The sequence below is a fragment of the Coregonus clupeaformis genome, chromosome 11 (assembly GCF_020615455.1).
Source record: "Coregonus clupeaformis isolate EN_2021a chromosome 11, ASM2061545v1, whole genome shotgun sequence".
Taxonomy (NCBI): Eukaryota; Metazoa; Chordata; class Actinopteri; order Salmoniformes; family Salmonidae; genus Coregonus; species Coregonus clupeaformis.
Window position 1 is genome coordinate 23,268,433 of NC_059202.1, and position 13,278 is coordinate 23,281,710.

At 44.4% G+C, this 13,278-nt stretch overlaps 1 protein-coding gene across 1 annotated transcript in view; it reads left to right on the top strand.

Moving 5' to 3' along the window:
• Positions 1-11,736, top strand: part of LOC121576538 (prolyl 3-hydroxylase 2) — a 120,943-nt gene extending 109,207 nt beyond the window's left edge. The window contains exons 6-15 of the mRNA XM_041889763.2: positions 1,055-1,144; positions 1,519-1,559; positions 1,927-2,018; positions 2,694-2,821; positions 7,442-7,537; positions 7,994-8,144; positions 8,856-8,973; positions 10,487-10,562; positions 10,772-10,912; positions 11,255-11,736. Of these exons, the coding sequence (XP_041745697.1) occupies positions 1,055-1,144; positions 1,519-1,559; positions 1,927-2,018; positions 2,694-2,821; positions 7,442-7,537; positions 7,994-8,144; positions 8,856-8,973; positions 10,487-10,562; positions 10,772-10,912; positions 11,255-11,356 (1,035 nt within the window). The 3' untranslated portion in view covers positions 11,357-11,736. The remainder of the gene's footprint in view (positions 1-1,054; positions 1,145-1,518; positions 1,560-1,926; positions 2,019-2,693; positions 2,822-7,441; positions 7,538-7,993; positions 8,145-8,855; positions 8,974-10,486; positions 10,563-10,771; positions 10,913-11,254) is intronic.
• Positions 11,737-13,278: the final 1,542 nt, after the last annotated feature.

A 13,278-nucleotide genomic window follows, 5' to 3' on the forward strand; every position in this document is an offset into this window, starting at 1 on the left:
CTCTCTGTCTCTGTCTCTCTCTGCTCTGTCTCTCTCTGTCTGTCTCTCTCTGTCTGTCTCTCTCTGTCTGTCTCTCTGTCTTTCTCTCTCTCGCTCTCCTGCTCTCACCCTCTCTCTCTATCTCATCTCCTTCTCTCCCTCTTTTTCTCTCATCTCTCCCTCCCTCTCCCCCCTTCTTCTCTCTCTTACTCGTCTCACTCTCTCCCTCCTTCCCCCTCTCTCTCCCGCTCTCTCTCTCTCGTTTCACTCTCCCTCTCACTCACTCTCTCTCCCGCTCTCTCTCTCTCTCTCTCCCTCCCTCCCTCCCTCCCTCTCTCTATTTCTCTATCTGTCTCTATTTCCCTCTCTCTCTTTCTCTCCCTCTCTCTCTCTGAGGACTCGGGGACCTCATTTAGTCAGCATAGAGCAGTAGAGAGCCGTGGTCTGCCGTCCTGCCAAATAGACCTTTCAGCAACAGGGAAATCATGTCCCAATGCCCACAGAAACTCACTGAAACAATGTAGGAGCTGTTTGCATGACGGGTGAAAATAGGATTTTTCTGGCCACCACAAACGCTACTGGCTGCTCGGGTTTCAAAACATAGCGTCGCTCCTTTTAGTCTATTGCGGATTGTCTTTCCCTCATTCCCCCTCTCCTCTTCTACTCCCAACTACCATAATGTAAGTCCAAGACAAGCCTTTTTTTTCAGCTCTGGTCCATGCTTAAGAGGCATCAGGCTGCGTTCCAGTTCTCCCTAGCAGGCTGCGGCCCTGCCAGGAAGAACAAGTAAAAAGCTAATCTGTGAAATGCCACGAGAGAGGGCAATATAGCACAGTCCATTGGGTCCATCACTGAGGAGAGGAGAGGATGGTGCCCCTCACTGGGGTAAGGCCTGTAGGATGCTTGGCTGCTGAAAAGGAAGAGGTGTTAGGGTAGGGATGTACGTACGTACGTACAGTGGTGTAGTACTACAGATGTGTAGTGGTTAGGGACATGGTCTTCCTGGGAGATTCAGTAGCTAGTCAAAATGAATTTTACCTGCGGAGATTTTACAGCCCAATGTCTCTGTCTCCAGAAGGCTGAGTGGTACCTGAGGCGCCATAAGCAGGAGCTTGAGCTACTAATGGTCGGCAGTGAGAACATGCACGTGGAGCTTACAGAGGGGGTGAGTAGTACAATGATGACCAATGGCAACGTAGCCTCTTATTTGAACTCTTTGGGCTGTCTCTAAAACTTGTACGTATGAAGCGTCTCAGAGTAGGAGCGCTGATTTAGGATCAGTTTTACTTTTTAGATTACAACATGAATAAGATAGAATGGATGGAGGAGGGCTGATCATAGATCAGCACTCCTACTCTGAGACACTCTGAGATTCATACAGTATGTAGCACAGTAACAGGTGCCTGGTAGTTACACCATTACTCCCTCAGTACACAGCACCACCTGGTGGCCATGATGGATAACCATTGGTGCTGGATCTGCATCATTTCCATATTGTGGAAATATTCTGATCTGTCAGTGTTTTACCTTATGTTGTAGCATTACTGGACCAGCACGGGTGGCAGAGAGGATTCTAACAGGTGAGCAAGCCCTGAAATATCCCCTTGGAAATGTTCAATAGTTATATGAAAAGGCCTGTATAATATTACAAAAATTAATTGTGTAGCTTACAAAGATATGATGATGCGTTTTACATAGACCACTTCAACATGTGGTACTTTGAACTGCAATACTTTGTGTTGTATAAGATAGCACTGACATCTACTGGATACTTCCAGTATGGCAGCCTATATGATCTCACTAGTCTCGTAGTTACTCCCATATAAAAGACCTTGGCAAAATGACGAGAGGCAAAGAAAGGTGTGTTTCAGCTGTAGTGATGGTCTCAGCCTTATTTAAATGAACCATATGTACTGACCATACTCTGTTTTTCCATTCCCCCTGCAGGATCCCTTCTGGTACTGATGGATGGATGGAGTACGTACCCATATCAGAGAAGAAGAACTTCACCCTGGCCCCACCACAGGAGCTTAGAGAAGGTACGACGACATCCTCTGTTCTCTTCACTACTGCTCAAATGTAATGGAATTATTAAATTAGAGTTGACAAAGACATAAGCAAAAAAGGTAATGCCTCAAAATTGTACCATTTGTCGATAAGTGGAAAGCAAAAGTGAACTATGAAGGGTTGCCCATAGGATGGGATGTAGAGATGTGTAAACAGCAACAGTACTCTGATTAAGGTATCCCATAGAGAAGGGGTTCCCATAGAGAAGGGGTTCCCATAGAGAAGGGGTTCCCATAGAGAAGGGGTTCCCATAGAGAAGGGGTTCCCATAGAGAAGGGGTTCCCATAGAGAAGGGGTTCCCAAGCCTTTTCACCCCCCCCCCCACACACACACACACACACACACACGTGCGCCACGTCTATTTCTGTTCATGACACAAACTGTTCACACCCCTCTTGTCGGCAGAGAGAACATTTAGCAGGTTTAAAGCTTATTTCCTGCAATTCTACATATTTTGTCATGGGGTGCAGAGCCTTTTCACTCACTCAACTGATGATGCACTACCCAATTTCGAAATTGCACCTTTTGTGTTCTACTATGACAACCGTTAAGGGTAAGTTGAAAGCTGGATGAGTTCCTTTTTTAGGGGGGGCAAAGAGGGGTTAACACGTTTCCTAATCATCTGTACTGGTGTGTGTGTTCTGTAGGAGGCCCCCTGTTGTATGACAGTGTGCAGCTGGTCCGGAACTCACAGGCCCTGAACGGAACTCAGAGGGTTCTCCTGGATGATGTCATGTCTGTGGACGAGTGCGCTGAGCTCAAAAACCTAGCCCATGTAAGAGAACTGATATTAAACAGTAGATTTTATGTGAATGTAATACTTATTTTTAATTTTATAATATGTACAATGGGAATAGTATCGATGTATACACTGTGTGTACACAGTGACTGAGTTTATCAGGAAGTGCATAGAGGATGTTGTTCCTACTGTGACGATTAGAAGTTATCCATACCAAAAACTGTGGATAGATGGCAGCATCCGCCATGGCAAGGTGACTGGGAACATGGACATGTACAAACAGACCAGCTATGACCTCCGTAAGGCAATCAAAGAGACAAAACAACAGAACAGGGACAAAGTGGAGTAACAATTCAACGGTTCAGACACGAGACGTATGTGGCAGGGACTACAGACAATTACTGACTATAAAGGGAAAGCCAGCCACGTCGCGGACACTGTCGCCTCGCTCCCAGACGAGCTAAACACCTTCTTCACCCGCTTCGAAGGAAAACAACACCGTGCCACCGACGCGGGCCCCCGACGCTCACGAGGACTGTGTGCTCCCGATCTCTGTGGCCAACGTAAGACCTTCAAGCGTGTTAACCCTCGCAAGGCTGCCGGCCCAGAAGGCATCCCTAGCCGCGTTCTCAGAGCATATGCAGACCAGCTGGCTGGAGTGTTTTACGGACATATTCAATCTCTCCCTATCCCAGTCTGTTGTCCCCACTTGCTTCAAGATGTCCACCATTGTTACTGTGACCAAGAAAGCAAAGTTAACTGAACTAAATGACTATCACCCTTTAGCACTCACTTCTGTCATCATGAAGTGCTTTGAGAGGCTAGTTAAGGATCATATCACCTCCACCTTACCCGACACCCTAGACCCACTACAATTCGCATACAGCCCCAACAGATCCACGGACAACGCAATCGTCATTGCACTGCCCAATGCCTTATTACACGTGGACAAGAGAAATACCTATGTAAGAATGCTGTTCAATGACTACAGCTCAGCCTTCAATACCATAGTACCCTCCAAGCTCATTACAAAGCTCATGGCCCTGGGTCTGAACTCCTCCCTGTGCAACTGGGTCCTGGACTTCCTGATGGGCCGACACCAGGTGGTGAAGGTAGGCAACAACACCTCCTTGACACTGATTCTCAACATGGGGGCCCCACAGGTGTGCGTGCTCAGCCCCCTGCTGTAATCCCTGTTCACCCACGACTGCGTGGCCACGCACGGCTCCAACTCAATCATCAAGTTGGCTGACGACAACAGTGGTAGGTCTGATTACCAACAATGACGAGACAGCCTCCAGGGAGAAGGTGAGGGCACTGGTGCAGTGGTGCCAGAAAAATAACCTCAACGTCAACAAAACGAAGGAGTTGATCGTGGACTACAGGACGCAGCATAGAGAGCCCATCCACATCGACGGGGCCATAGTGGAGAAGGACAAAAGCTTCAAGTTCCTCGGCATACACATCACTGAGGACCTGAAATTGTCCCTTCACAACGACAGCGTGGTGAAGAAGGCGCAACAGCGCATCTTCAACCTCAGGAGGCTGAATAAATGTTACTTGGCCCCTAAGACCCTCATCAACTTCTACAGATGCACCACTGAGAGCATTCTGTCGGGCTGTATCACCGCCTGGTACGGCAACTGCACCGCCCGCAACCGCAGGGCTCTCCAGAGGGTGTTGCGGTCAGCCCAACGCATCACCGGGGGGCACACTGCCTGCCCTCCAGGACATCTACAGCACCCGTTGTCACAGGAAGGCCAAGAAGATCATCAAGGACCTCAACCACCCGAGCCACAGCCTGTTCACCCCGCTACCATCTAAAAGGCAGAGACAGTACAGGTGCATCAAAGCTGGGACCCAGAGACTTCATATGTATAAACTGTATTCTAGTCAAGGCTCATCCTATATAACTACTGCTGTACACACCTTTTCTATTCACATATTGTCCATACTGTATATACACACCATTCACATACATACACTACATGACCAAAGTATGCGGACACCTGCTTGTCGAACATCTAATTCCAAAATCATGGTCCCCCCTTTGCTGCTATAACAGCGTCCACTCTTCTGGGAAGGCTTTCCACTAGATGTTGGAACATTGCTGCAGGGACTTGCTTCCATTCAGCCACAAGAGCATTAGTGAGGTCGGGCACTGATGTTGGGTGATTAGGCCTGGCTCGCAGTCGGCGTTCCAATTCATCCCAAAGGTGTTTGATGGGGTTGAGGTCAGGACTCTGTGCAGGCCAGTCAAGTTCTTCCATACCGATCTCAACAAACCATTTCTGTATGGACCTCGCTTTGTACACGGGGCATTGTCATGCTGAAACAGAAAAGGGCCTTCCCCAAACTGTTGCCACAAAGTTGGAAGCACAGAATCGTCTAGAATGTCATTGTACGCTGTAGCATTAAGATTTCCCTTCACTGGAACTAAGGGGCCTACCCCGAACCATGAAAAACAACCCTAGACCATTATTCCTCCTCCACCAAACTTTACAGTTGGCACTATGCATTTGGTCAAGTAGCGTTTTCCTGGCATCCGCCAAACCCAGATTCGTCCTTCAGACTGCCAGAAGGTGAAGCGTGATTCATCACTCCAGAGAACACGTTTCCATTGCTCCAGAGTCCAATGGCAGCGAGCTTTACACCACTCCAGCCGAAGCTTGGCATTGCGCATGGTGATCTTAGGCTTGTGTGAGGCTGCTCGGCCATGGAAATCCATTTCATGAAGCTCCCGACTAACAATTATTGTGCTGACGTTGCTTCCAGAGGCAGTTTGGAACTCGGTAGTGAGTGTTACAACTGAGGACAGACGAGCTACGTGCTTCAGCGCTCGGCGGTCCCGTTCTGTGAGCTTGTGTGGCCAACCACTTCCCGGCGGAGCCGTTGTTGCTCCTAGACATTTCCATTTCACAATAACAACACTTACAGTTGACCAGGGCAGCTCTAGCAGGGCAGAAATTTGACGAACTGACTTGTTGGAAAGGTGGCATCCTATAACGATGCCACTTTGAAAGTCACTGAGCTCTTCAGTAAAGCCATTCTACTGCCAATGTTTGTCTATGGAGATTGCTTGGCTGTGTGCTCGATTTTATACACCTGTCAGCAACCGGGTGTGGCTGAAATAGCCGAATCCACTAATTTGAAGGGGTGTCCACACACTTTTGTATATATAGGGTACATATTTATATTCTGGACTCTGGTCCGGAAGCTAAATTCCTGCAATTCTATCAATTTTTTCCATTGGGTTTTGTACTGTGTATTTAAATAGTGTATTCTCCACATAGCTCCTTCTATTATTTCTACCACTGTACATTGCATTTTAGTTGTCTGTTTATACACACCACATATTTATTTATGTACTGGATTCTTGACATTGCTCACTATAATATATGTGCTGCTGTACATATCATTCCTAGTATATATTGTGTAAATTCATCCGGTGCCCTCTGTAATTTTTGGGACAGTGAAGCATTTTTTCTTCTTTTGGCTCTATACTGAAAATCAAATCAAACAATGACTATGTGGTTAAAGTGCAGACTGTCAGTTTTAATCTGAGGGTATTTTCATCCGTATCGGGTGAACCGTTTAGAAATGACAGCACTTTTTGTACAAATTATTGGGACAAATTCACTCGTGAATATGTTTCTAAACACTTCTACATGAATGTGGATGCTACCATGATCACGGATAATCCTGAATGAATCGTGAATAATGATGTGAGAAAGTTACAGACGCACAAATTTCATAGCCCCAAAACATGCTATCCTCTCACCATTACAATAACAGGGGAAGATAGCATTTTGGTGGGGGTATGATATATCGTCTGTAACTCTCTCACTCATCATTATTCACAATTCATTCAGGATTATCCGCAATCATGGTAGCATCCACATTAATGTAGAAGTGTTTACAAACATATTCTATTCTTATTTAAAATAAAAGTGACTCCAAAATGACACAATACATTATTTACCATTCATTTCTATTGGGCACCAAATAATCTGAAACACAACCAAAACAAACAGCAAATGCATCCAACAAATGTGTAGAGTCACAAGCTTGATGTAGTCAATGAGTGCTATGAATATGGGACCAAATACTTAACTTTTTACTACTTTAATACACATATAAGTGAATTTGTCCCAATACTTTTGGTCCCCTAAAATGGGGGGACTATGTACAAAAAGTGCTGCAATTTCTAAACGGTTCACCTGATATGGATGAAAATACACAAATTAAATCTGACAGTCTGCACTTTAACCTCATAGTCATTGTTTGATTTCAAAATGTTGAAGTATAGAGCCAAAATAATAAACAATCCTTCACTGTCCCAATAATTACGGACTGCACTGTACGTATAGATATCATTTGGATTACTGTTACAGTGCTATTTAGTTTAATTGTATTCGTTCCGATATGTCAAGATTTCTTTATTTTATTATTTGTGAACTTGTTTGACATTTTACTGCATTGTTAGGATCTAGTAACATAAGCATGTGGCTGCACCTGCTATAACATCTGATAAACTGTGTAAGCGACCAATAAACCTGCATTTGATTTGTGTTGTAACATGTATTTACATAGTCATTGACACATTATCATTGTCATGAGTGCAGGGGTTTACGCGTCTCTGTGTTTGGTCTACAGACTGTCACTATGGCAGGAGATGGATACCGAGGGAAGATGTCTCCTCACACACCCAACGAGAAGTTTGAGGGAGCCACTGTGCTGAAAGCACTGCAGGTAAGCAAGCGTCTATACAGAGAGACACATTGGAGGAGATAAAATGAGCCTCAGTTTGAAACCAGATAGTAATGATTACAGTATGAACACTTAATTTGTATTGCCCTTTTCATATAACAATCTCTCAGTATCACTCTTTTCTTGAAGTTATCAAAAAGTCACTCCTTCAGTACCTTAGTAGGCAGCTAGAGAATATTTTCAGTTCCTTATCAGACAACATGCAGAGTGAATATTTCAACCATGTTTATACCATCTTTATAATGTTTCTACTATGTTTCTACTGTGTTTTACCATGTTTCTACTGTGTTTTGTTTCTACCATGTTTCTACTGTTTTACCATATTTCTACTGTTTCTACTGTGTTTCTCCAGTGTGTTTCTCCAGTGTTTCTACTGTGTTTTGTTTCTACTGTGTTTCTACTGTGTTTTACCATGTTTCTACTGTGTTTTACCTTCAGTATGGCTATGAAGGCCGTGTCCCTCTGAGGAGCGCTCGTCTGTTCTATGACGTCAGCGAGAGGGCCAGGCGCATCATCGAGTCTTACTTCCTGCTCAACTCAACACTTCACTTCTCCTACACACACCTGGTGTGCCGGACTGCCATCACAGGTGAGCCAATTTCCCATCACAGTTGAGCCAATTTCCCAGTGACTGCCATCACAGGTGAGCCAATTTCCCATCACAGTTGAGCCAATTTCCCAGTGACTGCCATCACAGGTGAGCCAATTTTCCAGTGACAATGTCTTGTTCTAGAGGGTTTGTTTGACATTGCAGGCATCTGTTAAATGACTGATCTACAAATCACCTTGCATCATACATAACTTCTCTTTATTGTACATCAGTCACAATTTACCCACAATGCATCACATAATTGATGCTCTCAAACATGCCCATTGATTATGGTATCAATATATCTGTGGTTGAGTTCCTGCCCGACTAGATTTGTAGGCATTGCATTGCATCAACTAATTGTTGCGTTCCATGTCATCGACGGTGCTGTCGAGCATCAGATGGCTATGACATATGATGTGGTTAGCTGATATGTTAAATACCAATCCAGGCGTTGTAAGATCTGGCATGCATCTGCAATGTAGTCAGCCAGGAACTTGACCCTTATCAACCTTTCCTTATAGTGTCATATAACTTTGAACATCATGTGACTGTGAGTTTGAGCATGTAGGTTTAGTCACATTTGGTTTAGTTTGGCTCTGTGTAGGTTAAGTAAACTTAGTCTATGTTTTGTGCGGTTTTGTGGTTAGTAAAGTTTGTCTTCGTTTGGTTCTGTTTGGTGTTTATAATGTTGATCTCTGTTTGGTTCAGGGCAACAGGACCATAGAAATGACCTGAGCCATCCTATCCACGCTGACAACTGTCTGTTAGACCCAGAGGCCAATGAGTGCTGGAAAGAACCACCAGCCTACACCTACAGAGACTACAGGTTAGAGCTTATACCTAGCTCTGGTCCAGTGAATAGGTTTCAATGTAGTTATAATGCATCTTAGGCTTAGCTCTGGTCCAAGGCTAAGCTGCTTCCTAATTACACTGAACAAAAATAGAAACGCAACATGCAACAATTTCAACGATTTTACAGGCGACACATCTCCTTCACATAGAGTTGATCAAGCTGTTGATTGTGGCCTGTGGAATGTTGTCCCACTCCTCTTCAATGGCTGTGTGAAGTTGCGGGAACTGGAACATGCTGTCGTACACGTCGATCCAGAGCATCCCAAACATGCTCACTGGGTGAAATGTCTGGTGAGTATGCAGGCCATGGAAGAACTGGAACATTTTCAGCTTCCAGGAATTGTGTACAGATCCTTGCGACATGGGGCTGTGCATTATCATGCTGAAACATGAGGTGATGGTGGCGGAAGAATGGCATGACAATGGGCCTCAGGATCTCGTCACGGTATCTCTGTGCATTCACATTGCCATCGATAAAATGTGATTAGTGTTCGTATCTTATGCCTCCCCATACCATAACCCCACTGGCACCATGGGGCACTCAACAACGTTGACATCAGCAAACCACTCGCCTGCATGACGCCATACACGCTGTCTGCCATCTGCCCGGTACATTTGAAACCGGGATTCATCTGTGAAGAGCACACATCTCCAGCGTGCCAGTGGCCATTGAAAGTGAGGATTTGCCCACTGAAGTCTGTTACGACGCCAAACTGCAGTCAGGTCAAGACCCTGGTGAGGACGACGAGCACGCAGATGAGCTTCCCTGAGACGGTTTCTGACAGTTTATGCAGATATCCTTCGGTTGTGCAAACCCTCAGTTTAATCAGCTGTCCGGGTGGCTGGTCTCAGACGATCCCGCAGTTGAAGAAGCCGGATGTGGAGGTCCTGAGCTGGCGTGGTTACACATGGTCTGCGGTTGTGAGGCCGGTTGGACGTACTGCCAAATTCTCTAAAACGATGTTGGAGGTGGCTTATGGTAGAGAAATTAACATTCAACTATCTGGCAACAGCTCTGTTGGACATTCATGCAGTCTGCATGCCAATTGCACACTCCCTCAAAACTTGAGACATCTGTGACATTGTGTTGTTTGACAAACCTGCACATTTTAGAGTGGCCTTTTATTGTCCCAAGCACAAGGTGCACCTGTGTAATGACCATGCTGTTTAATCAGCTTCTTGGTATGCCACACCTGTCAGGTGGATATATTATCTTGGCAAATGAGAAATGCTCACTAACAGGGATGTAAACCAATGTATGCACAACATGTTTGAGAAATATGTTTTTTGTGCATATGGAACATTTCTGGGATCTTTTATTTCAGCTCATGAAACATGGGACCAACACTTTACATGTTACGTTTATATTTTTGTTCAGTATACATTGAAATCTACTCATGCTACCAATGTCACCATACTATACCATTATCTAGTGTTCAATAGGCATGGCTAGTATACATCTCCAATGGTTTTCATTGTGTTCTCAGTGCTCTGTTGTACCTGAATGGAGACTTTGAGGGAGGGGAGTTCATCTTCACAGAAATGGATGCCAAAACAGTCACAGTGAGTCCTCTCCTGAGAATGGACATTTTTGGTGGCAGTATTTCCTGACATTTTTATCTTATTACTATCTTACCCTTTCTTTGTACTTTTGCATGGCAAGTTTCTGTCATTTGGAACCTAGTCTATATAAAGTTGGAGTTTTCCACATCCAATGTGATCCCAAAACAACAGTCAGTACTGACCATGTTCTCCCCCTCCTCTTCCCCCAGGCTCAGGTGAAGCCACAGTGTGGTCGTATGGTGGGCTTCTCGTCTGGAGGGGAGAACCCCCATGGGGTGAGGGCCGTCACCAGGGGGCAGAGGTGTGCCGTGGCCCTGTGGTTCACCCTGGACCCCCTCTTCAAAGAACTGGTAAACTGTCATGATGACCCCATCTATCATTATGTCTTCCATAGTCACACATATAGAGGATAGTACATCATGCTATGTACATGTTTATTATTGCTTTTTATTCAGGAATATGATTATTAGTATTTGTTTAGGAGGATGTTTATTGGTATTTATTTAGGAAGATTTTTTGTTGGTATTTGATTAGGAAGATGTTTATTGCTATATATTTAAGATGTTTATTGCTATATATTTAGGAAGATGTTTATTGCTATATATTTAGGAAGATGTTTATTGCTATATATTTAGGAATATGTTTATATCATGATACATTATTCCCCCCCCCCCCCCCTCTCTCTCCTCCAGGAGCGTCTACAGGCTGATGAGGTGGTGCAGGCATTGGACAACCAGAGCAGCCAATCAAAGTGGGACACAAGCCTCAACATCAACCCCAAAGATGAGCTGTAGGAGCCACCCAAATCTTTATCTATCTATTTATTGAATTAAGTTTGGATGAGAACAATGTTATTTTTGTACTGTTTGAAGTGCAAGGTTATATCGTTGTTGTTCTTATATTTGTTGTCATTGTGGCTTTAGTCTGTTGTTGTTGTTGTGATCGTGTGTGATTTTTTTTTCTGTAAATACCAGTACTTGAGTTCTCGTTTGGGTCTTAGTTTTTCTCTCGAATGACTATCTCTGTTGGGTTGAAACACAGTCGTTGTGCCTCACACTTTAAAGATTCAGTTGACTTTGTGATTCATATACGAGGTTTTTACAATACAGACCTGTCATACAGTGAGGGAAAAAAGTATTTGATCCCCTGCTGATTTTATACGTTTGCCCACTGACAAAGAAATGATCAGTCTATAATTTTAATGGTAGGTTTATTTGAACAGTTAGAGACAGAATAACAACAACAAAATCCAGAAAAACGCATGTCAAAAATGTTATAAATTGATTTGCATTTTAATGAGGGAAATAAGTATTTGACCCCCTCTCAATCAGAAAGATTTCTGGCTCCCAGGTGTCTTTTATACAGGTAACGAGCTGAGATTTGGAGCACACTCTTAAAAGGAGTGCTCCTAATCTCAGCTTGTTACCTATATAAAAGACACCTGTCCACAGAAGCAATCAATCAATCAGATTCCAAACTCTCCACCATGGCCAAGACCAAAGAGCTCTCCAAGGATGTCAGGGACAAGATTGTAGACCTACACAAGGCTGGAATGGGCTACAAGACCATCGTCAATCAGCTTGGTGAGAAGGTGACAACAGTTGGTGCGATTATTCGCAAATGGAAGAAACACAAAATAACTGTCAATCTCCCTCGGCCTGGGGCTCCATGCAAGATCTCACCTCATGGAGTTGCAATGATCATGAGAACGGTGAGGAATCAGCCCAGAACTACACGGGAGGATCTTGTCAATAATCTCAAGGCAGCTGGGACCATAGTCACACCAAGAAAACAATTGGTAACACACTACGCCGTGAAGGACTGAAATCCTGCAGCGCCCGCAAGGTCCCTCTGCTCAAGAAAGAGCATATACAGGCCCGTCTGAAGTTTGCCAATGAACATCTGAATGATTCAGAGGAGAACTGGGTGAAAGTGTTGTGGTCAGATGAGACCAAAATGGAGCTCTTTGGCATCAACTCAAACTCGTGTTTGGAGGAGGAGGAATGCTGCCTATGACCCCAAGAACACCATCCCCACCGTCAAACGTGGAGGTGGAAACATTATGCTTTGGGGTGTTTTTCTGCTAAGGTGACAGGACAACTTCACCGCATCAAAGGGACGATGGATGGGGCCATGTACTGTCAAATCTTGGGTGAGAACCTCCTTCCCTCAGCCAGGTCATTGAAAATGGGTCGTGGATGGATATTCCAGCATGACAATGACCCAAAACACACGGCCAAGGCAAAAAAAGGAGTGGCTCAAGCAGAAGCACATTAAGGTCCTGGATGGCCTAGCCAGTCTCCAGACCTTAATCCCATAGAAAATCTGTGGAGGGAGCTGAAGGTTCAAGTTGCCAAACGTCAGCCTCGAAACCTTAATGACTTGGAGAAGATCTGCAAAGAGGAGTGGAACAAAATCCCTCCTGAGATGTGTGCAAACCTGGTGGCCAACTACAAGAAACGTCTGACCTCTGTGATTGCCAACAAGGGTTTTGCCACCAAGTACTAAGTCATGTTTTGCAGAGGGGTCAAATACTTATTTCCCTCATTAAAATGCAAATCAATTTATAACATTTTTGACATGCATTTTTCTGGATTTTTTTGTTGTTATTCTGTCTCTCACTTTTCAAATAAACCTACCATTAAAATTATAGACTGATCATGTCTTTGTCAGTGGGCAAACGTACAAAATCAGCAGGGGATCAAATACTTTTTTC